Genomic DNA, 26353 nt, shown 5'->3' on the forward strand with positions numbered 1-26353 from the left:
ATTTATTTCCACTACTTACAATATATCTTGTGCTGTCCTGTTTGTGGTGGTGAAAATTCCCTTTATAGTCCATTCCTGTACCTCCTTATCTGATTCTCTCCAGAAGACACCATTAAGAATGCCACTGAGAGATGCCCCCCCACCCCCCCCACCCCTGATAGTGGTGAAACAGCTGGGATCACCCTTCCTCCTGCACCAAAAATCTACACTCTTCTCCGATCTGGCTAGAATACTTACTGAGCTTTTGCAGGTAGGTCCTTGCTGTCACCTGGCAATATTACTTTCTAAGTCCCGTAGATTCAGATGAACACCTGACCCAGTAAACTACTCCAGATGTTCTTCATTCCCCTCGTCATCTGGGCACTCTTGCCAGAGCTTTCTCCTTGTGCTATGAGTCCAACACACCTTTAAAAGGTTAACTATCCCTTCTTTTGCATCTCAGCACCTGGGTTTAGTGCATGACTGGCCTCTGGTTTCAAAGGAATGTCCTTCCATGGCTGCCCTCTCTTCGCACAACTCTCACTCACGTACTTGACCCTCCCTGCCAACCATCTTAGCGACTCCTTCCTTCAGTCTTTAAGTGTCTCACATACTGACCCATGGGGAGGGGAGGGGATGGCAACACAGAGCCACCTTTCACATTTCGGCCCTTTACCCAAACCTGCTAGTAAAGTCACATCTGATCCATCTATTTCTGACTTAACCAACTAACCGAACTGATCTGCCTTCACCTTGGGTCCACCTCTGCCTGTCTTCAGATACACTCATGTTCCTGTACCGTGTTCTTAGTTCACAGTCCTGAACACAGAGCACCCATCCTTTGTTTCAAACCCCCTTTTTCTTGTCTTCCTCCCTGTTCTCCTTTAGACCAACACTGGGCCAGGTGTAGTTTATGAACTGTTACCAGTTCATAATGAGTTAGAGAACAGAAACTGAGTGTTAGAAGCTTTTATAGTAACTCAACAGTAACTTTATGTCTGCTCAAAAGTTTAAAAAAAAAGACTTATTTTCCATGTTCTTTTTATTCATTTCATTTTATAGTAGAAATATATTTTTCTTTGTATTTGACAAAAAAATGGGTTTCAATCTTTGCCTTTCGTACCTGCATCTTTTCTCTCTCATGCTGTTACTCTGACATCATTCACTTATTTTGAGGTTGCCTCTTAAGCTGTAACTATAAATCATCTTCTATTGGGATGCGTAGGCCTTATCTTAGGAATTCAAGATAGTTAAAGAAAAAAGGATATTCTTTTTCACATTTTCTCTGTCACCCAGGTTAAAGAATGATCAATACTTTTTGCTTCCTTCTCTTCTTTCATCTTTTAAAACTCAAACAGGCAGAAAGAAATTGCTAATGCTTCCTGAGAAATCTCTCTCAGAATCACCTTTTCCTCCAGTTTCCACAGGTACCATCTAAGCTCCCTGAACAATGATTGTATGATGGTCTTGCCTTAAATCTTCCCTATTTTTGTTTATGCCTCACATTGTTACTGTGCTCATTTCCTATAATCATGTTATCATGATTTCTTGCAGCAGTTAAGAACACAAAACAATTCTTCCAAATTTACATAAAGAGCTCAAAAATAACCCTGCCTTGTTTTCCAGGCAATTCACATGCTGCTTTTACCCAACCTTTAGACCATCTTTCCCAAGTCCAACATCGGCCCATTCTCTGGTCAAGCCTGAATTATTCTACTTAGAACAACCTGGAACATCTTTCTTTTAACTTTCTACTCTTTATGGCTATGCTGAAAAGTCCCCCTTTCTCCAGGTCTTACCCGTCAAATTAACCTAAATAATCTCTATAAGTGGAGCTTAAAGATCTTGAAACTTACCTCTTGAAGTTTAAGGACCATGATGGAATGCAGATGTTTCACCAGATTATCTAGATATGGAATAAGCAGTGACTTGGGACAGTCCTCAGTGAAATTAATGAGGGCGGCAGCTGCGTGGGCCTGCACGCGTTGATTGCCCTGGTCTTCCATGGTCTGCAGCAGAGCTGCGATCACCTGTGAAATGCAAGCAGATACAGACATTTGGAAATGCCACCCCTCTTTTGAAGAGTTTGACCTGAGTATCTGCAGGCTTGTAACTTACCTTCTCATGGAATTTCTTTTGGAAACCAGGGGCAAAATCTGTAGCCATCTGTCCCACAGCATTACAGGCTGCAAACCTCACTCTGGGATGCTGGAATAGGTGCCTTTGTATTAGTAAAGGCAATGGGGTCCCTTGTGAAACTATGACAATAATACGAATCGAATATTCACAGTACTTACAGGATCCTGAAGAAAAAGCAAAACGAAATTTACTATCTCATTTAGAATTCCCTCCATTTGCTGGTGACATCCTTCCCCAATGGCGGATAAGGCCATTAATCCTGCATGCCGATACTTCCAGTCAGCTGCAGAGAGAGTCACACGGGAAAGAAGAGCAATCAGATACTACAGCCATGTCCTTCTGGTAGGCAAAAGTATAAACAGGGTCTCCTCATTCGGAAAAAAACAAAATACTTTCAGGTATGTTTGTTAATTAGAAAAATAGAAAAAGTACCTGACTGGATTACTTCATTGTCACAGTGGTTATGTCACAAGAGCATTTCTACACCAAAAATTAGAAGGCCACATGGAAGCAAAGAGCTTATCAGTACTTATATCAACCACCTAAAATAAGAGATGTTCCCCCTAAGGTTTATTATAAGCAATAAATACGTGGGTTTTCTGTGTCACACACTTGTTTACCGAATAGAGATTTAATGATCTCCATGGTCACATTTCTTTAGAAAGAAAAAAAGCCAAAGAGAAAGATGCTGCTTTTGAAGAATTTTTATTTAATAACAGGAATGAATCTTACTTGCATTCTAATGTGAATAACGGCTGTCTGGATTTAAGTAACAGAACATTAGCTAAGTGCTGTTTATTTTACTGGACTGTTCTACTCTATAATTTCCCTGCCTCTCATTTCTAAATATTTATGTTTACTATATTACTATTCCCTTTAGGCTGGTTCAAATTCCTTGTGCAACAATATAAAATACACAAATATAAAAAGCTGGAATCTGTGTACAGCACTGATTCTCAAAGTGAGGCTCAAGAACCCTGGGATTCCCTGAGATTCATTCAGGGAATCCAGAAGTTTAAAATTATTCTCCTAATAATATTACTCTTTCACACTCATTCTGAGGGTACAGTAGTGTTCTAAGAATTACAACATGTGTGAAATCTCAAGAGAATGAATGCAGAAGCAGACACAAGAATTCAGCTAAATCTAAGATATTTATAAAAATGGAAAAAAAGACATTTTTGAAAAATGCTTTTTCTGTTAACATGTAATGGTTTTATTATTGTTATTTTTAAATGAATATTTAATATATTGGTTTTAATTTCTACAACAGCAAACACTGATAAAACCCACATAAACAAAAACACTCTGGGATCCTCAGTAATTTTTAAGTGTAAAGGAGTCCTGAGACTAGAAAGTTTTGAGAACTGCTGGTATAAGGGTTAACTGAGCTGTAAAAAAAAACCCTCCATTAGATTATCAGATTTAATTTTTCCCTTTGGGGAGAGTACAAAACTCATGTAAAAATGAATTAATTCCTCTGAAAAATTGCTACTTTTCCTATTAAATACTAAAACTTTATTACTATTTATAATAACATCATATATATATTTAAAATGTGTTTCAATTACTTAATATACATTAAGCCAAAATTTCCCAACTGAGGAATAATAATCCTAGGAAACCAGTATCTGACACTCATCTTTGCATACTGGACTTACTAATTCAAAATATTGAAATAGAAAGGTGTCTATATTTGGTTCAGAGATTTTAAAAAAGTTGTGTCTCATTTATTTTCAATGTGCAGAGTTCCTGGAAGTATGTCCAGCAAATGTGATGGGATGGTACTGGGGTTTGAAAATGGTTTTCCTCCTTTGACTTTTAAGATTTAAAAAAATTGCTGTTTATTATTTAAAGAAAAAAATAATAAAACTATTTTTAAAGTAGAGTGGAATATGATAAGTTACTAGAAAATATGTATTGTTTGTCATTTTTAAAGTTCATTTCACATTAAGTATTAAATACACCCTTGGATCCTAACTCCAACCCTGGGTGGAGGACAAGCATCACTTTCCTTTTTCTGTTCTAACAGAGAAGGAAACAAAGGCTCAGACTTGCTCAAAGTCTAACATTCAGCAATAATGTATCTTTATTAAGAGCCCATTACCATAGATGTGAAACCTACAACCAGCTATTAAGTTGTAGCAGGAACTTAAAAGTCAAATTCTTTAACTATAAATCATAAGCACAAAACCACAGCATATCTGAAGAGTGGCATAAATCAATGGAGAAACACTTGAGAGCTGGGTGACCTGGGCAACCTTTTGTCTTGGGGCTTTACTTTCTTCACCTTAAAAATGTCTAAAGCTAGATTCTGTCAAATAGCTCTTATAGGCTGAGCAATCTGTGATACCGTCTCTATCCCTCTGGGTAAAAAAAAGGAAATTCAAAAAATTTAGGGGGTAAAAGAAAGGGGAGACTATTATTCAAGACCCAGATATAAAATCACAGCACTAAAAAGGGATAATGGTTTTAGATCATGCCCTTTTAAGATAAATAAGAATCTTAGAGAGTAAAAGGAGCTAGGTAAAAACATAAGGGCTGGAGTTCTCAATAATTCACTTTCACGTGAAGCTGATACTGTTACTCCGTTTCACTACTTTAAGATCCTAAATCAGTGGTCTGACCCTCAAGTGTGTCTCTGTAATGATGCAACAGATACAAATGTTCATACAAGTAAGCCAGGATTTCTACAGAAGAATGTATGCAGTAGCATTATCTGTTATCAACAAAGCTATTAAGATTTAATGGGGAACTGTGGGATGCCATGTGGCTGTTAAGTAAGGGAGACTATGTGTGGTGACAGGATATACTGTGGAGCAAAAGATTAAAGTAAGCATGGTGTCTGTATGCCATATTCCCACTTTAAAGAACTTCATATATGTGTAAATGAGGTCAGAGAAAAGTCTCAGAGCACTGTTAACAGTGGCTACCTTAATCTAAGTTATGGGACTTTTAGTTTATCCATTTCTGTATTTGAACTTTTAAAAAATGTCAAGCACATTAACTTTGTAATTAATAAGACAAAAATAAAACAGGTAAACAACAACAATTTTTGGTATTGATATACATTATAGGTACAAGGCTAACAAATGACCAAATATTTGTTAGGAATATAAAAAAGAAATACAGAAGCGGCTTCTCTTCTGATTATACTAGCTATTTTTTAAAAATAAAAGATATTAGATGAAGAAAGACTGTACAAATCAAATATGCTACTATTTCATAAACATTCAAATAATGATGCCTTATTTAAATTCAAATTTAGATATTTCTGGCTAGGGAGTAAATCTGACATTTTCCTTAGAATTTATAATTTTTTCCTGAAGCCAATTCTGGGGAGGGAGAATTGAATAATATCTGCAGTACTGAGGAAAAAATGTTCTTTAGCCCAAGGCTGGGTGGTTCTAAAGATGACTAAATAGAATTTTATCAATATGAGAATTAGATTGAGCATAGAATATAAAAAGGCAAAGATTAACTTTTAGAAACAGCCCAAGATTTGTTAGAGTGTAAGACTGGGAAAACCACACTCCACTATTCTAACATTTGAAAGGGATAACAGCTTACGATTCTGAAGCATCTGCATAATGTGTTCCTTGATCATCGGCAGGACAAGCTTTCCACCAAGTCCGCAAGCCATTCGGTCTAAAGCACTCTCACCAGCAACCGCATTGCTACACACAACAGAACAGCGTATGTGACATATGCAAAACGCACAAGAATAGTATACAGCACAGACAGTATTTCTAAACATGTTATTAAATTAGGACTGAAAGAATAATTGAAGCAGTCTTTCTAATGTATGTAGTCAATGCGTGGGTTAAAAAAAGGCAGGAGGTGGGGGATAAAATTTTTGTTACGCTTCACCATGGTTTAAAAGTCTTATGTCTCAATCTGATTTTTCAAGACTCCCCCCACCCCCGCCACTGGTCAAAACTTAGCTTGTAACACTTTAAAGACTCAGAGGGATTAGCAGAGTGTTTAGGAGAGCCTTAGGTATCTCATTTCCTAGAAACATATTCTTCAAACTTATCCGTGGACAGAACAGAGAAAACTGACAAGGGTGCTGAGCCTGAGTAAGAGTTTCTCCTCGCTGTGGGCTTACTCATCTTGAAGGGGCGAAAATTGCACTGCAAAAAATTATGCATAGGTCAAACTCAATCCTAGCTTTTTTACTGAAAACTGAAGAAATCTGGGCATAAAAGCCTTTGCACATGTATTGTTTCAGAACTGCAAGATTAACAGTGAGTTTGTCATGTGCATAATCTTTATCTGTTCTGTAAAGGCAAGGAAAAAAAGATGAAACTATGACTTCTAGAACAGGTTCTTAGACTTAAACTGATCTTGAGAACATAGTTATGGCCTATTGACTCACAGATAAAATCTTATTCATCAAGTCCAGAAAAAATAGCTTCATATACCATATAAATCAAGGTGCCTTTTATGGGGCAAATGAAAAGCCAGGTAGTACATTATAATAAGTGAACCAGGGAAAAGAAACCTGATCTGAGCCCAGTCTTCTCTTCAGCCCTACTGAGTGATTTCCAGCGAAGGATTACTTTCACATACTTCAAAGCAGTATTTAGGCTGGAAGTCAGTCATTTTCAATAATAGGATTAAGCTTCATAAATAGACCATATATTCTGTAAATCAAATGTCTTTATAATTGTATCTAATATCTGTTATAGTAGTTTATTCTGACTACCAGTCTTTCAGGGAAATAATTTCACTTCTTTCTAAGGAAAGGAGGTAAGGTAGCATAATGCAGTGGGAAGAGTAAGAGAAATTGTATTAATACCGGGTCTACTAACTGGCTATGCAATCCTGGACAAATCACTCAATCCTCCCTTTCCATTTCTGCATCTGTACTATGATAATATACCTTTAGGACTACTGAAAGAATCAATTAAAATAACAGCTCTGAAGTGCCGTGTTTCATACACATGTAAGGGGCCATTATCACTATTTCACAGTGAATATAGATCTTGGTTGACTTTTCCATAGGAATCTATTTACAGGAGCCTACTAAGTTGAAAAAGTAAAACAATAATGTCAGTGCTAACTGTTACCCAGTGTACAGATCTCAGCATTACTGTTTCCTCCCTAGCCGAACTTACATTGCATTATATGAGGAAAATTCAGGGAATTTGCTGAAACAACTATTCTAAGTTAAGGTCTATGCATATAAATGTATTTATCACAAAAAAAGCTGCATTACACATATTTTAGAAGATACCCTTAAAAAATTCTTCAAGAAAAGTTAGAGTGAGATGAGTAGAAAAGATAGCTACTTTATTAAAAATAAATATTTATAAAATGTGATACAGAAAAACATACAACAGAGGAAGCCTAAATGTCCCATATTCCAAACTTAGACGTTTATCTTCAGATTTACAGAACACAGTGGGGAAGAGACAGGCCTTATAACTCTCCGCTCTCACCGCCACCTGAACTTGCTCTATTCCGTCAAGGAGCCTCCACGTGGTATCTGGTGTGTATGATTACCTGTCAAAATCGTCATCTTCTAGTTCATCTGCATTTGCCCAGTCCTCGTCCTCTTCAAGGTCAACCATCATTGCTAACATCTGAGGAACTAAAGTAAACAATTATTTCATCCCTGACTTTTAAATTTTGTCAATAACATCATTTACTATTAAGAATTTTAATAAGTAAAAAATGAAGGATTTACTTTGCCTCTAAGACTAAAACAAAAAAATTATTTGCCTGTGCCTCCAAAATCTGGATTGTTAAAAAAAAATTTTTTTTCCACACTGCATTTAGATTTTGTTCTTTTAAAGAAAGAACATTAAGGATGAGAGTCAAATTTCCCGAATCCTATTGCATCCTCTTCCTCCCTCGTGAGAAGCAAGCACCATAATAAAATCAATGTTTCTCATTACCAAACTGTTCCCACGTTTGAACTGCGGGATTTCTCTATCCATACACAAAATGTAGTACTACCTCAAGATTTTATTTTTATATAATCAATGGTATCAAACTATATATATCCTTCAGCAATTTGCTTTCCTCAATACACACGGATTTCACTAGAATTACTTCACAGCATTCCACTGTATAAACACACTCTCTTGTAGATGGACGTTTTGGTTGTTCCCAATTTTCTTCCTATTACAACTTGCACTTTGATGAGATTCTTATACACATCACCTTGACAAGTGTCAATTCAGGGCAGGAAATTATTTCAAGTACCTTCAAAATTACTAAAACCTACTGCAGTGCTCCCCATGGTGGTGGCATAAACTTGATTGCTAGAGGCCGGTCTTATTTCACGAGATGTGACGTGGTCTTGGGAATCCTCTCTGCTCCACACCCTTCAATGCTTGACACTGTCCAACTTTCTGACAACTGGTATTTGATAATTATTTACAATTGGTTTTTACTGAGACTGAACAGTGTTCATTAGCTATTTCAGATTTCTTTTTTGCAAGTTTCCTGTTCTCAGCCTCTATCTACTTTCTGAATATCAAAACTTTGTTGACTGGGTGCACTGCAACTAATTTTTTCCCAGGCTGTGGCTTACCTTTTAATTTCACTTATTGTGTATTTGGTTGGTCAAAAAATTATTTTAGTACAAATTTAGCAATGTTTGCATCTGTGGATTTTGACTCAGTCTTAAAAAAAATCACGTCCTATTAAGGTTTACTTACAAAATGTATCTGTATTATTTCATGTTTAATTAACTGAAAATTGGGTTTCTTAGGATATTTGTGGTTGGGCTATATTTTTCCCATAGAAATAATCAGTTCTTTCAGTGACCTTTGATGAATTATCTTTTCAAATATTAAGACCACTTTATTTCCATTGAGGGAAGTCTGCTCCTGGACCCTTCTGTTCCATTCTATCCATCTGTCTATACCTGCAACATCAATAAACTCTAAATTTTCATAGTTGGTAAGCAAGATCTGTACCCTATTCAACAAAATTGTCATGGCTGCTCCAGGTCCTGTATTCTTTCACGTGAATCTTAGAATCAATCTTATCATGACCAACTCTACTGTGATTCTGCCTGAAATTATATTGAATTTTTAGACTAATCTGAAGAATACTGATATTTGGTTCTTCTATTAGTCTTTCAATGTGTCCTCCATAGAATTCTTATAAATCTTTTGGTTTATTTCCAAGTATTAGAAGTCATGCCTGCTATTATGAGGCTTCAAGGTGCTGTAGCACGGCCATCAGATTGGGTCCATGCAGTTAAGTGTATATATGTGTATTTTCCCTAGATTCACCTGACTTTGAAAGGACATTCATTCTACCAATATATCTGTGAACTTAGACAACTCTCAGCAAATTTACCCAACAATTTTGCCACCTTAACATCAACTATGTAAAGACTTTTGACTTACTAGTCTGTGCAACAATATTGGTATGTTTTCTTAACATAGCAGCTGCAGTCTCAGAGAGGGTCACAATCACTTCAAGGGCAAGCTGGCGCTGCATATTGTTGAGGCTAGTGTCTCCACACAACTACAAAGAAAGACATATTTGTATACATTTAGCAGGTTATTCACTGAAAAAAAAAAAAAACATTTACTGAAGGTTTTAATTTACCTTTAGACTCAGCTGTAAAGTAGCTTCCAAATGAGGACGCAAATACTTTGGCACAGTGTCTGCAATCTCAACAAGGGACTTTAGGACTGAATCGTCATTCTGGTAGCATGAGTCATTTACAGCCTAGAAAAGGTGAAGTAAAAAAAATAAGATTTGTGTTCAAGAGTCACTTTATGACACTTCATTAGCTAAAACATTAAGAGGCAGACAACAGAGAAATTAGAGTTTCATTTTTCACTAAATAATAGCATGCAATCTACATGATGCAAATGTTCTACCTATAACCACTTATATATCTTCCTTTTGTCTAATGTTAACTAGAAACATACAAAATAAAGATTTAAACCTAAGTCAAAATTAAAATCAGTGTAACACTATAACCGTCACAACAAAACTTAAGACTGGTAAAGAATTCTTTTCATAACCAGAGGAATCTCTTTTTCTCTGTCCTTCTAATATCCATATCCTAGCCTTTTTCTTTTTTTTTTTTATCAGTAACTTATTTACTTACTGCTGAATTGTATGCTATTTTGTGAATATATCACAATTTTTAAAAAATTAATATTTTATTTTTTTAGAGCAGTTTCAGGTTCACAGCAGAATTGAGCAGGAAATAAGAGTTTGCACATAGCCTGATACATATATATATACTCACACATATATACTCACCCACCCATATATACTCTCCTACCCTCAACATCCCTCATCATTGTGGCATATTTGGTATAATCGATGAACCAACATGGACACATTATTAACAAGAAAGTCCATATATCCTCATCTTTTTCATACATACAGTAAATATCAGATCCTATGATACATTTCAAGTGTCCAATATTACCCAGTTTATTTCTCCTTTGATGTCAAGTTTGGTCATTGTGGTACTTAAGTGTGCTTTTTATAGCTACCTTGCCTATTTCAGAATCATGACTCCTAGAAGTTCTGGCCAACATTTTAACTTTAAATTCAGAGGAAGAAAATCTGAAATTAGACTTAAAAAGTAACTCAACTACTAAAACAACAGAATGTGTCATCGATTAATGTTTTGTCACTGACCTACTCACTCTCTTTAATTTAACTGTATGGGGAAAAAAGTTTCTACTAAGTCCCAGTAATAACTCTTATCACATATGAACCTTGGTTTTAGCTCCTTTAAATACTCTCTAACCTAGTCCCCAACAGGGGCACCATTTCTCCCAAGAGGTATTTCTTGGTTATCACAAGATTGAGGAAATGCAAAGGCCAGGGGTACCGTGTGTCCTACATCTGTGATAGAAACGTTTACGAGGAACTCACCCGACCTTAACATGCCTCTTACATGATTATAAATGTCAGACACATAAATGAAAAGCTCATTTATAATGACCTGAACCTAGAACCTAGCTCACAAGTTATTTTTTGCCTGGTTTTAATGTACCATGATGTTTTCCCCTCAAAATGTAAATATTCTATAAATTAAGAATGAACACACATTTTGTTTTGTCCAGAACTTTACCATTTCTAAAAATCACCAGTTCAAATCAACAACAGTAACAGAAATCATGGTGTCCGCATTGTTAATGATACCTCTGTATCAGTCCACAACTTTAGCTATCACATTCACATACATCACTTAGAACCATCCAGGCTACTATGTTTTCGTTGCAGTAAGGCCACAGCGTTGACACATGGAAAAGCATGCCACTTTATCAGACCTTACTTTCTATCTCTTCTTTCTATTACCTTAGGGCCATATATTGATATTTTTAAAACGTGTGCCTGTACAAGAGTTGTTACCTATGAATTTCATTTTAAGATAGAGTAATGGAAAGTTATAAAATACTTGTTCTAAAAGGGGGTTTGAGGTCTGACAAGGTTGAGAATAACTGCTCTAACTCATTCAAGCTTATTTTACATTCTGATTGAGGCAGAAGGTGTTCTTAAAATAACTTATCCTTGGGATCCAATAATATTAATTAACCATCAGCTTTATAATACAAACTGTTACAAGCCCTGTGTTTAAGAGTAAGGACTGCAGTCCAATTTGGGTTTGAACCACACTTGATTCCACCACTTACCAACACTGTGACCTTGGGCAAGTTTCTTATTCTCTCCTCCCTAGTTTCTCCTTATGTAGAATGGGCTTTATATTTCACAGGCTCTTTGGTTGTTTTAACAGAAATAACCTATGTGATTATATATTCAATAATAAGCATAAATTCCTTATATCATTTGCCTTACAGAAGAAACTTGAAACTGAGACTGAAGGTCTACCGAAGGCAAAAGATGTAAGCTCAGTGGGGACAGATTTGCATGTTTTGATCACTGCTCAATACCCAGCCAGCACACAGTAGCCAACAAATATTTACTGAATAAATGGATGCATTACAAAACTATGATGAGAATTTAAGCAACAGAAAACCAACAAGGATATAATTATATCACCCAGTTTGAACTGTTTTCTTACCTGTAAGAATCCAGGTAACAAGTCTGCAAAATGTTTGAACAGAGCAACATTATGCTCGTTTGCAAGTATAAATGCAGCAGTAGCTCTAGCAGATAATGTCCTGATCTAAAATAGAGTAAAAATGCCTAACATGAGAAATTTTTGATGGATTCAAGTTGAAGTTTTTTTACTTAAGATGAAATTTTTCTTTATCAGCAAAATTAGTATTTATATTTTAAAGTATAAAAGTAAAGACAATCTCCAAATACATAGATTTCTCTCCACAAGTTAGATGCTATATTAAATCAGGTGTTAAATTAATGGAGTTGAAATTATTTACCGATGGATGCTCCTGATCTTGCATACACTGAACTAACATCCGTTTGATGACGTCTAAATAGTGCTGCTGTTGATTCCCAAAAATTCCAGGAAAGTTCCTAAAAAAATGATCCGAAGCATCCTTTAAAAACTACGTTATACCTTACCAAGGTGTCAGCTAGAACATCTAATTAAACGTCCACCTGACTCAAAAGTGTACATTAATCCTTAAGACTGAATATCATCTACCCATCGTTCAAGCAATCCTCTTTTGGGGTCAAGTGAACAGAAACATAGTGGAGAGGATCCACCTGAGACTAGAGGTTACCCAGGTGCCCACCCATCCCAGCCCTCAGCTTTATCCTTCTCTCTGTTTCCGTGGGGAGCTGACCTGAGGTACAGGATGGAACAAGAGTCACCACAGGGTTTCAGGTGGTAACTGTAATAACCACGTTCACAATTTGCTCCCAATCTTGGTAATCCAAGTAGTCCAAGTTCTGCTCTACTTTAAATTTGGAAACAATCAAACTGAATACTTTTAATTAATTTTCCAATTTGGGTTATCAATATAAACAAGATACATCTGACAACTAAAGTCGAAAATGGCGTGATATCTATCCTTGTCTTCTTTTGATGTTCAAGGTATATCTCATTTAAAAAAAAGTATATGATGTTGAAAAGTTATAAATCCAACTGTATATTATTTTAAATGCAGTAAAACTGAACAATACAGTGAGCCCCCAATTTCTTTAATGCAGAAATCATTTCATCCTAACTTTAGAGCATTCTGAGTTTATTAAAATATTATGTTTTCATAAAGCTTGGTCACAGAAGACCCAGAGAACAGTAGGGATTCACCAGCATTTTCTTTCTCTTCTTCCAGATGTCATTACTAAAGCAGTTGTCTGAAAGCTACATTTGGTACTATGTCAATCTCCTAAAGGAGACGAAACTATCCCAGAAATGTTTTCAGAATCATAAAAGACAAAAGGAAAGAAAACTTCAGAGAATCCTTGTTCATAATGTAAAATGAAAAGCTTTGTTCTTTTCAATTTTGCTTCCAATACAAATACAAAGCTCATCTAAAGGCATTAAGTCTAAAACGTTAAGCTAGACTAAAACAATCAATTAAAATGTGCTTTGGGCATTCATAATATTAAATTTTTCCAAAAAAATTAGATCTATGTATATACCAGAAAATATGAAGGGCAGCTTCCCGCAGTCCCATATTTTGAGAGCTGACAGAATCAAAAAGGAACTTCAAACCTTCAGGCCATTGGTTGTTGCCATCCTCATCTAAAAGTAAAGAAATTCAAGCATAAAGTGTGTCAATCAAAATTTCAAAGTATTAAGGGTGGCTCCTTTCATTTCATAAACCTCATTCAAAATATTTGGCTGTAGAAAGTGTCCCTTGCTCTATGTTTTTACAAAAACTCCAACAGAATTAGGACCTTTAACCATACTATGGTATTATAATCTAGTAAAAAGCAATTGTGGGTACCTGGGTTACATAAGCACAGATAATAGTGGTGGCTACTTCTAAGGAGTGGGGTTTGGAGAAAAGGCAACACACTGACTATCTGACTGCCTGACTCTTTCATACATACTATTGTTAATTAAGGAGTTTAAAAAATAAGCAAAGCTAATATTTAAAAACAAGTCTTGAACCAAATTATTACTTGTAAACTAGAGAACGGGAACCCTGTAGCAGTGCTCACAGTCTGCAGTTTTAAGTGCTAGAGAACGTTATCAAGGTGTTTAACAAGATTTTAAAACAGAATTTTTCTAATACTTTGCACAACAAAAATGAACAACCACAAAAATCCACCGTACCAGTTAACAGACACACTGGTTATACCATCAGAACTTAAGAATTATAGATATTACAGATGTTCGCATTAAAAAAAAATTTCCCTCATATTTGCTCAACTTCTCTGAAATGATAAGTGTGCTGACATTAGGAAAAAAATGCCCTAATTTGTCCCTTCAACCTAAGGATGATGCTTTAAGAGGGGATAAAATAGCTGCTTAAAAAAAATTTATGGAGAGAGCACTTGGAAATATTTTGGAAAAGTTGCCATTATTAAGTTATTTTGAGTTAGGAATGATATAATCTATAAAAATTCCTATCTGCACACTTAAAAAACTTGAAAATAGAACTTTCCATGCTATTTAAAAAATTCAAGTTTCTGTGGGTTTTGAACTTATTTAAAATATAAAAATTTAACATATTTCCTATTAATTTTTAAGAATTGGATGTATCAGTAAGGTGAATTGAACAAGAACACCTGCATTACTGGTAGCTGAGATTAAAACATTAGTGTCATAATTTACTAATATGCAACCAACAGTATTCCTCCATTTAGCCTTATCTTAGAGAAGTATTCTTTCAACCTTATAATGCCACCTAAATGAACCAAGTTTAAAACCACATGTATGAATCTGTGAAAAAAAAAAAACAAAGTATAGCCAACTATATTATTTTTAGTGTGACCAAAAAGAATTTCAGCTGTTGATAAAACACATTTTTAAATGTTTTCATTTGTCTTATCCTTTAAAAATATTTTTGGGTATTTAATAATGTATATAGTATGATAAGCATATGTGCTTAATTTATAAACACACAAATATAACAGCCAAAAAGCACCTGCAGTCCACTGATGTCTACTTCTATCAGCAAGTTTATAATTTAGACCATGCTTTCAAAACTTTACAGATTAAGGGGAAAATAAAACTGACAGTTTTCAAGTAAAATAGAAAATTACTTCTCCACAGGGATGTTTTGAAGATCAATAGGTAAGTATCATATCTACATTTCACAACAATCTGTCAACTTTGGCTTTAAATGCAGAATTCATAATCACTCTGGTTTTGCAACAGAATGAATGGTACCCAAGTACTTGTGAGTCTTCTTCCAAGATTTCACTTAAAAAAACCAGATACGTATACTCATTTTCTTCTGTAACACAATGACAAATGCATTTGCATCCATACCTATTAAATTCCTGGCCAGCTCTGCAGCGATATCACAGATTTTTTTCCTCATGCTAGACTGTGTTTCCATTTGAATAATCATTAGTAGCTCACTCTTGATGGCAGTCTGAACATCAGAAGGAAGAGTTGGATAGACTTCATCAAATGCAGAGGACAAAAGACGTCTTAGGAGAACGGCAGCCATTTGTCTAGCCTATAAATAGATAAGACTGTTAATAACTTGGTGTCTTACTGGAGAAAAAATTTCCAACAAACTACATTCACTCTGCCATTGATGTATTTCAACATTCTATTTTTACAATTCATTTCAAAAGCACTTTGTTAGGGTTTAAAAAAAAAAAGGTAAAATACATAAAACTCTTTCCAATCACGTTGGTCTGTTGTACAGAAAATGCCACACAAAGGCTATTTCTGTTTATAGCTGAGGAAAAGCCCTCAACATATTAGATCTCGAATACAAAGATGTACCTTAGCAATGATAAACCTGTCTTTAATTCCTATTTTAAACATATTCTTTGGAGAAAAATAAATCTTAATATAAATCATGAACTCTACAATGCTCTTTTCTTCCTTCTCTATCTGGCTCTCATTCCAGTAGATGAAGTGCCTTTCCTACCCAATCTTACGCTCCCAGCCTGGTCTGTCCTACTATAGCATCACCCTTTCATTAACCTCTTGGATAATATGCTATCACATCCATTTATCTTTACACTTCATTCATGCAAATGATCACTACAAGTTCCCAATACCTAAAAACTACTAACTGATCTCTGTGTGTATATATCCCATTTTCAAATATGTAAAATGTATTTAAATTTGGCATTTTCTGTATAATATTCCTTCAGATTACCAAAAGAAAAGCTGAGACAAATGCCATTCTAAAATTTTATCCTATTAAGTCAATGAGCCATTGAAAATACTAAACCCAATTTTTCACATTCTTTTTTTCTGGACTGCATGTACTCTTGATCACAATTAGTTTGGGACTATGGCCAACAACAAAATAAGTTAAGCTATACAAATAAAATTTGCCATCTTTTCCCTCCATTTACTTCTGAGAAAACTTTTTTTATCTGAATCACTTCTGACAGACAACAAACTTTAAAGAAAAATTAATGTATGCTCAAGAAAGGATTCAAAGGTGTTAAAATCCCAATTGTGGTTAAAATTTGTACAATTTTTCTCACACATACACTGAACTATGAAGCCACAACCAAGATGCTGAGGCTATTCATAATCACCCAATTCCTAACTCAAAGCAAGATTTAAATAGGGTTTAATACAGGTTTTTAAAAATAAAATTCAATACTTTTACTCTTGGTTTTAAGATTTGTTTGCAGCTAACATGCATCAATCTTCAAGGATTAGAACAGCCAGCTATTTTTAGAGACAACTTTCCTTCTATGTTTGTTTTCCATATTTATCATTTATTTTGAGTTAAAGGAAAAGTATATCACAAAGGTGAAAAAAAAATGCCTTTTGTTCCGCTTTAAAGAACTGGGGTGTTTTTATAGTGTTTTCTAAGTGTTATCAGAGAACACTAAATTGCCAATTTAATTTAAACTGAATGACTACAAGAAGTCAGGTGTAATACCATGTACAAGGTTAGCATGACTTCAGTTTCATCACGTGTTAATGTAAGTATTTTACATATAGTTCACCAAATTCTAAATGCAATGTTTCATAGGTGAGTAAGTTTTCTAAACTTGGGTTATTGTGACATCTTTTCCAAACCAGAGGAAATGCACTTATCGTAAAACATATATAAGGATATTACTTTCCAAGAAGATAAACTTAGTTGCTAAATGCACAGAAAAGCAGTAACAGACTATGAATTTGAATCTAGTACAGCAAGTAGGTCATCTGCTAACAACCATGATTTTTAAAAAATTGAGGTATAGTCGATTTACAATGTTGTGTTAATTTCTGGTATACAGCATAGTGATTCAGTTATATATATATATATTCCTTCTCAAATTCTTTTTCATTATAGGTCATGCTAAAGTATTGAATACAGTTTCCTGTGCTATACAGTAGGGCCTTGTTTATCTATTTTATATATAGTAGTTAGCACCTACAAATCCCAAACCTCCAATTTATCCCTCCCCCAAACTATGATTTTTAAAGAACTCTAACAAAGCGTGTCTTTGTCCTTATACATCTTTTGCACATATTCTTCACCAACTAGATAGCTATAAGCATAAAAATTTTAAAGACAAAAAGTATCTTTTCAGAATCACTTGGCAACACACTAAAACAATGAATGAATTAAATTTCCTCCTTCAGAATGAACTGTTAAAAGGAAAAAAAATTTTAGTTACAGATATCACTTAAATTTAATAATTTTATGTAATTATTTAAAAATCATTTATTTAAAAAATATTTTGGATACATCACCTTACATGGAAAAAAAGAAATTTGTGGAGCTGGGGCAGAAGGCAGGTGTTAACAGCTCAGTGGTAGAGTGTGTGCTGAGCTTGCATGAAGTCCTGGGTTTAATCCCCAGTACCTCCATTAAAAAAAAAAAGAAAAAGTTAAAAAAAACCCAACAACTCTCATTCTTTGACAGAGTACTTCAAAAAAAATGGTATCTCCAAAGAACTGTTGGCAAAGAAATAAGTTCAAAGTTCTGGCAATGTCTATGCGGTATACAGCAGTTCTCATTACCCACTCTGACCACCATCTTAGTAAGACTGTCATAATCTCAAGCACGAGAGTAGTACCTCCTCAGCAGCTGTTGTATTTCTGATGGCTTGTAAGAGGAACGTGATCTTTGACTGGCCTGGGATATTCTCATAGGTTTCCTACACGAAAAGGAACATTAAAGGTTAGAATATAATGTCAGAAATCGTCATAATACCATGAAAAAGAGCTGAAAGGAAGAGCTGGAAAGATCCACACGTGCGTCATCACAGGATCCAGGGCTGGTGTGAAGGTTTTCTCCTGTGACAGAGAACACACTTTGGATAGGTCAGGAAAGAGAGGATGCCGAAGAAGTTACTTATCAAGTTCTCGTCCACCTTTACCCCTTAGATAGATTTTTCTGATGTATATGTATGTTTTCTCAACTTAGACTCCTCTGATTAGTAAAACTCAAGGCATAAGAGAGTGAAAAACTTACTCAAGGTGACTTGAGCCACCATGCTGCAAAATAAGTGCTCACTCAATATCCCCTTACATCATGGAAAACTGCTTATCTTGTCAACAGTTTTTAGACCAGAGGATGTAGAACTGGTTTAAATTACTACTTACAACTGCTGGAGAAATATCCTCAAATGGAGCAAGTCAGAGAAACGGCAAGTGTTCAACTTCTTTATGCTACATCTTCTTTCAAGCAAGGATTATACTAAAACCACATTATAAATGAATATGGTCGTGATAAAGTTGGCCAGGAAACTTAATACCATTTTTAAATATCACTTTAATAGATCTAGAAATCTAGGTTTTGTGACTCAGGACACTTCTTTCCTTCTCCATTAATAATGTAAAATGAGCGCAAACTGGTTAACAATAAAAAATTGACACCAATTAAAAGGCAGATTGTCAGAGTGGGTAAAAAAACAGGACCTAGGTACATGATGTCTGCAAAAGTAAATTGAAGAGAAGTATAAATTCATGTTCATGCATACAATTTTGAATGGCAGTCTTCTAATGTGGAAAATAAATCATTATTTTAAGTACCTTTGGAACTGTTTCCCATCCACAGGGGCCTCTTAATAAACAGTCTATTCTCATCTATCCACTTTAAGGATACACTGTAGATAACATGTTAATTTCTTAGCAACCTTAAATTCAAAGAGTTTGTCCACTCTTTAACAGCTACAATTCCCTACAGTCTACCTGGTTTCTCTCTGGACAGAAGTGATGAGGACAAAGGGAGGGAAAGTTGGGCTTCTCCTCAAGAACATCCCATTCATACAGGGCTCTGTGATACCCCTTGACATACTGTTAGATAAGGAAATAAAGGCCCTGGAGTTAAATAACTTGCTCAAGGTCATAGACAATAAACAGTAGAAAGAACTCTAGTCTTCTGGGGTCAACTGGTACCCCAAATCTCCCTAGGATGGCATGCTCTCTCCAGGTCTCACCTCTCAGGGCTGACTCCACTAAACAACCAGTTCTATTTACGCAGTGTTACACCGTTTTCAAACTTCTCAAACATACCTCAGTCTGGGGAAGAACACCTTCTGGGGAAAAGAGAACTCAAAATCCTCTGACAACCTCAAGTTCCTCTCTAATACATAAGCACCTAAGAACACAACACTGCTGAAAACTGTGACGAAAAGTATTCACAGCTAAGGAGAGAAGATGGTCTGAATTTATTTATCCAGAAATGAGATAATTTATGTAAAGATATTCACAAGATGATTGCAAAATTGGATATGTACCTTGAGATTTTTCACTTAATCTTTATCAAAGCAACTCAAAAACCAGTATAGTTTTTTCATTTAAACAAAGCCTCTCGCAGTACAATAAAAATGCCCTTAATGCCTTGTAGATGCTATAAATGTTTAACACTTGAATTTCCAGCGGTCTAAATTGTTTTGTGAAAAAATCCTTCACTAGGATACTACTCTCAGAAAACCTGTTACAAACAGTAAGTTAAATATTAAACTTTATTCTGTAACATATTCTAAGTCAATGGAAGGAGAGTTTAGTATGACATCTGACTCCTGAGAGAGGGTTCTCCCCATTTGATATGTTTCAGGGTAGCAATCCGGATCTAGTATTACCTTTATACCACGACACTGGTCAAGTATAAAGTTTGGTGAAAAGAACACAGCCATAAAATGAAAAGAATAACTTTTTCTTAGCCTAAATAGACTGAGTTCCACAAAGACAAAGATGGTATCTCTTCCTCCTTGTATTCCAAACACCTAGCACATTAGAGCACAGCAAATACAAAGAATTTTTCTCAGAATACTCCCAGCACTAGCCCAGGCAGGTTCAATCAATGTGACCAGTGTCCCTGCAAATTAAAGTTCAATTCCCTTTGATTCCACCATACAATGTAATGTAAAAGGGAAAAACAACTTTTACCTAGGAGGAAAAACCCTGGTTCCTCAAAAATCAGGCAAACTTTTTAATATGTTGCCTTCCTTCAATTTAATCTCATTAATGAAGTGCTGTTTAGAATCAATGAGGAACGAAAGTCAATGGAAAACACTGAGAATATAAAAATCCATGCATAAGATTAGTGACCTACTCAAGCTTATGTCATATAGAAATGTGAAGTCATGAATGCCATGGACATTCAACTTTGGAATACGGGTCAGTCATTAATTCAACTGTTTATTCATGTCAATTGAATTGAATTTTGAAACTTAGGGGTATTTCAATCATTTCTTCAAATACCAGAAAGATTATAAATAGAAAAATCCCTTAAGATTTAATAGAAATAAAATATAAAACCTTTCAAACGGTTTATACAATGGAAAAAGCTTTAAAACTTTTTAGTTTTGAAGCCACTCGATGATTTCAACATGTAACAATAAGTTTACTGTACTTGATTACAAATTTGAATATAAAACAAGTCATCTTAGTCAACAGTTTGGTATTTATGTGTCAACTAAGTATTTTTACTTTGACTGAGTAAATTACAAAGATATTTACTCAGCTCTTGCCAATTCTTTAGTTCAAAAAAAATTTCTGTACTTGATATATCAGACTGATACTCAATTTTATTTAGTTTACTGACAAAAGACAAGAAAAGAAAAAGGTAGTATTAAGGTATTGCTATGGACAGTCATTTCTTTTTCAAATATTTTGCCTTCCTAAGAAGCTCGATTTACAGACCAGTTTAATGTTATATGGTATGATGCCAGGAAGCTTCCCCTCAAACATTTACCTTTTTTTCTGTGAAATTAAGAAAATTCTATATTATACTACTTACTTTACATATTAATATAGTACCAGGATAGACAATGACAGTAAAAATATACTATCTGAATGTTTTCACTAAGAATAAAGAGACTAAGAGAATAACAGTATTTACTTTCAATTGTTCTTTATGAGAAAATGTGCTGAATGCTGCTAACTATCCCCAAAGTGATGGGAGTGATAAAAGATTTACAACAGGCACCAACTGGAATTCAAGCTGAACCAGACATTGGTATTTAGTTCAATAGAAGAGAGATTCCCCACTAGGCTTGACAATAGAGACTTAAGCAACTGGAGGGAAGAGGGAGAATTAAACTAGCTTACTAATTACAATGCTGTTCTGCTTTGTAACACAGGGAAATTTCTATTATGGGTTGGGATTAAGAACTTATTTTGTTGAAAAACTACCTCTAGAGTTAGCAGAAAGCGTTAAAATGTTTTCATAGGCTCATCACATCCCACTGATAGAAGTGCAAATTCATGCAACTAATAAATGCACATTATTTCTAAGGACAAATTTTACTTTTAAGTATTCTACAAATAAACCTAGCAAAGTCTGAAAAGATAGGTATACACCTTCTCCTATGTACAGTACCGTTTTTAGGAGTGAGATCCTGAAAACCTCAGCTGTCCATTCACAGGTGATTGAACAAACGCATCCATAGCTGTTGCGTGGCAATGTGAAATATACTGAGTGAAAACTCACAAGTTTTCACCAAATGAAAGTTGCACAGTTGTATGCATACTATAAGCCTACTCATGTAAAAATCGATATATACATACATGCTTGTGAAGATATTTGCAAGAAACATTCATGAGACACTTAAAAGTGGTTACCTTTGGGAAACAGGATAAAAAACTATTTGTATTTTGAATTTTTACCTTGAATATGTATAATGTGTGTATATATAATTTATACTTGAATATGTATTACATGTATAATAAATGTATCAAAACTCATTAAGATAAAGTTAATAGTTGTTTAAAGTGCTTTTCATACAGAACTAAACTTGCAGTGTATTTACTTCATGGATCTTTAGACCACTAAGCATAACCAGCATATCCTCAGTCTATTTAAAGTATGAATGACATTGTGATTTTCAAGTCAACTATAAAACTCGTAAGTTCAGAAGAGGACTTGTCCCTCAATTTCATTAGCTATGTACAAAATAAATTTTTGCTTTGTAAAAGTATCTGGCTGAACATCCTTCACTGAATCTTACAAAAATCTTCAATCACGTGGTCACAAAGAACTCCATATATAATCAAGTCTGAAGATAGAGTCTGATAATGTACTTAACAGAGACTGGAAAGTTTCTGCCCTTCCCATGAAGTATCTCCAATCCATCTCAACACTGACTTAGTAAAACATCAGTCTTCTATTGAAGATTTACTGCAAGTGCCTTACTGCTGGTAAAAGAACTTGCAGGTACATTTGATATATTGTCTCTTGAAACTTTATCCATAGGTCCACAGGAGCCAGAGGTGGTTAAAAAGAGATTCAGGTTAGATTTAGCGAAATTAAAGGCTTAAACATATGGCACTGGCCCAGTTAAACAACGGAAGTCCCAAGACATCCCATTTATGTTATGAGACCACAAATCTCTGGAGATCAAAGAAAATTTATCTGAAGCATGAGCAAAGTAAGGTGCAAGCTGCTAAGAAATCCTAAAAGCAACTTCACAAAATTGGGGGTGTAGGAGGGAAATCTGGCTTCTGGCGTTATGAACCAGACTGAGAAAGAGGACTAAATGGAAATAGGTAGAAAGAAGGCGAGATGGCAGTACACTCATTATCAATAGGAGGGGATGGGGAAGGGAGGGACAGACTGTGTGGTTAGAGAGGGGGCAGGAGAGAAACAGGGGTGACGAACTAGGGTTTGGGGGATCAAAAAGCAGGACAGGGTGGTGACCACCGCTGGGAGGGGGAGGCTCCCAGTAGGGGGAAAGGGGCGCGGGGAGCCCCGGGGCCCGCCCCACACCCCACATCCCTCCCAGCCGCCTGGCTTCCCCATCTGGGCGGGGGCAGCGTGTCAGCAGCGGCCGCACGTGTGTGCGAGCGGCAGCGGGGAGGTAACTGGCGCCCGGCGCCGCCGCTGCAAGGGCCAGAAGGGCCTGGGGGCACCACCGGGAGCCGCGGGCCGCCTCACACGTGGGCTGCGCGGCCGCCGCCCGCCCGGCCCGGCCTGCGCGGCCGCGTTGGAGCGGCCGAGGCCCATCGGGCGGCGTCCGGGGAAGGGTCGGCGCACCGGCCGGGGCGCGGGGTTGGGGGCGGCGAGCTCGGTTACCTCTGCCTGTTTCCGGACCACATTGTCGGGGCTGAGCAGGTTTCCCAGGAGCAGGTAGAACTGTTGCTGCTCCGCCGCGGCCGCCGCCATTGCGCTAGGCGTGAGAGAGAGAAGAAGGGAGGGGAGACAGGAGCCGTGAGGCGCGCTGGCGGGCCGGCGGGAGGGGCGGGGGCGGGCCCAGCGCGGGGACCGGCACCAGCAGCGGCGCGGGGCTGGGGGGCCGGGCGGGAAAGGGCGGGGCAAAGGGGAAAGGGGAGGACGGGGCGGGGCCTCGCGACCCCTCACCCCGCCGCGGCCGCTGGCGCCGGCACCCCATTGGTCCTGGGCGCGAGGGGCGGGGCCGAGGCAGCCTCCTCGAGGGCCGCGCCGATTGGCCACGCACCCTGCAGTGCCGTCACTGGCGGCGCGCGGCGGGCCGCCGGGCTTGGCGCGGGCGGGGCGGGGACTTTGCTGCTCAGCTGGGGCCGCGGCTGAGACGCGGGGAAGGCGGGAGGAGCCGGCTGGCAGGCCTGGCGGCGGCGAGGGGCGTGAGGGCCGGCTGGGGAGGAGGGGCCAGCTCCTGAGCGCGGGAGATTTCGGCGCCGCGGGCTGGCTAGCCGTCTCCCCAGCTGCCCGCTAGCCTTTCCCCGCCACCTGAGGAGCAGCCCCACCTCCAGTCCCCCGGACCCTGGGCCCCTTGACCCCAACCCCAGAGGGAGGGAGTGGATTTCAAAATCCACTTCCTACTTAAATTCCACCCCCAGCTCCACAGACCCATCTGTCACCCTCCGACCTCCCCTGGGGCTATGACTCAGGCCGCCCCTTCCTCCCGCTACGCTCACCAGTGACTCATGCCCTGGGCTTGCCCGGAAGAGGGGTTGCTCAGCCCTGGGCTCTCCCGTCAGGCTACCCTCCCATCCCCCGCTCCCCAAGATCGCGGTCGTCCTGAAATGTCCACGTAGTACACTTGCCTCCCCCTCTCCCCACCCTCAAGATCCTTGACTATTCCTTTGAATTCCTTGGTTTGGGGTCCCATTCTTTCAATAGTTAGGGGAAGTTAAGACCCTTTTCCCTAAAGAAACACTGGTTAGGGCTGATCTCTCAATAAGTGTTTGTTTCATACTGCTACTCAGAGGCCGAGAGACCTGGTTTCAATTGCAGTTCACTATTGCATAGATAATACACCCAATCCGCCTTTACTGCTGGAGCTGCCAAAGAGAGCAGTAGTATTCAAATCAAAGGGCACTTCTGTTGAGCTACTACTGTGTCCAATGCATTGGGCTAAGGGTGACAGTGGAGAAAATAACACAATACATTTTTGAAAACAAAGAAAAAAGTACATTTCCAGTGAGAATTTTCCACATTAGGTGTGATAGAGACTACTACACTTCTGGGCGCCAACAGTATTTAACTTAGGGAATTTAATTTCCTGTTGACCATTCTGTTGAGATTCTGGTCTTTGAAAGTCTACTTGAAACATTTGCTTTTGAATGAATGATAAACCTTGGCTCTATGTTAGAATCCAGGCCACCGTGTCCAGAATTTCTGGGTTGAGTCCTCAGATCCCTAAGAAATTGTGACTGCCAGCCAAGATATGTTAAAGGATTCTAATTGATTCGTGGAGAAAACTCCCTTAGAAAGTTTTATCTGTGACAGTGATAGGGTTCTGTATAAGAAGTCTGCCCACCTAGCTTTGTAGAATTGACGTTTCTTGGATGTAACAATTTGTCATTCTTAAGAGACATTATTTCTTCAAAGACAGATCATTATATACGTTAATTTGGAGCTTTTTTTTTTTTTTTGCTTGATATTTTTTGTTTTTCAGCAGTGGGCAATGTCTGGATTATGAGGAGGTTATTTTCCTCACCCAAAGTTATTAAGGTTCTAGGAATTACATACTAAGACAACCGTTTTTAACGACTAGGTTACCAGTGAAGTAAGATGAGTTGACTACAGACTTGCTTAGGATATGGCCTGATATCCAATTACTTTTTGTGTCCATTAATTTTGGGTGAGGGGTGATTATTTATTTATTTATTTATTTATTTATTTATTTATTTATTTATTTATTTATTTATTTATTTATTTATTTATTTAAAATTTGTTTTTCATGGCGGAACTGGGGATTGAACCCAAGACCTTGTGCTTGCTAAGCATGCGCTCTACCACTGAGCTATGTCTTCCTTCTCTCCAGTTACTTTTTAACACCTGTGGTGATGTGTGTTTTTATAGGCAATGAATCTGTAGATTACATGTATTTGTTGAATAATCCTTAAATAATAGAAATTCCAACATAAATCTACAGATTTGCCAAAATACAAAGCTTGTTTTTGATGAGGCAGATAGCATAAAATTATTTCGGACTAGAAACAAAACATTTAGTTAGAATTAGTGGTGATATCAACTGTTAGAATATGGAATGAGAGCCCCTCCTTATTTTAATATTGTAAATACTCAAAAGTGAGGGAGGAGATTTTTAAGGGTAATGAATAAAGAGATCCCCAACTGGGAGAAATTCATTTCTCCCATTGAAGAGATAGTTCTGCTTGTTTTATTACTGTTATCTCCCTGTAAGAAAAATAGCTCAGATATTGTATAAAGGCAGCCCACAAGAATAGAGATTGATTTTCCTAGAAGATAATTAGATGGTATCAGGTAAAGAACCTTGAACTTGAGTTGAATGGATTTGAGTCTTTAGCCTCTTACTAGTTATGCAAATTTGAGTGAGCACTTAATGTCTTTAAAGCTCTATTTCTTGCCTATAAACTGGAATAATA

The 26353-nt window shown here is 37.1% G+C and overlaps 1 protein-coding gene across 1 annotated transcript in view; it reads right to left on the bottom strand.

The window, feature by feature from the left end:
* The window catches only part of IPO5 (importin 5), a 37855-nt gene extending 14087 nt beyond the window's left edge, over positions 1-23768 (bottom strand). The window contains exons 1-13 of the mRNA XM_031466235.2: positions 23598-23768; positions 18154-18234; positions 15431-15623; positions 13630-13732; positions 12459-12555; positions 12140-12244; positions 9694-9816; positions 9489-9609; positions 7627-7714; positions 5689-5795; positions 2277-2401; positions 2098-2187; positions 1836-2009 (exon numbers count right to left, since the gene is read on the bottom strand). Of these exons, the coding sequence (XP_031322095.2) occupies positions 1836-2009; positions 2098-2187; positions 2277-2401; positions 5689-5795; positions 7627-7714; positions 9489-9609; positions 9694-9816; positions 12140-12244; positions 12459-12555; positions 13630-13732; positions 15431-15623; positions 18154-18234; positions 23598-23687 (1497 nt within the window). The 5' untranslated portion in view covers positions 23688-23768. The remainder of the gene's footprint in view (positions 1-1835; positions 2010-2097; positions 2188-2276; positions 2402-5688; positions 5796-7626; positions 7715-9488; positions 9610-9693; positions 9817-12139; positions 12245-12458; positions 12556-13629; positions 13733-15430; positions 15624-18153; positions 18235-23597) is intronic.
* Positions 23769-26353: the final 2585 nt, after the last annotated feature.

Source organism: Camelus dromedarius, chromosome 13 (genome assembly GCF_036321535.1).
Source record: "Camelus dromedarius isolate mCamDro1 chromosome 13, mCamDro1.pat, whole genome shotgun sequence".
Lineage (NCBI taxonomy): Eukaryota > Metazoa > Chordata > Mammalia > Artiodactyla > Camelidae > Camelus > Camelus dromedarius.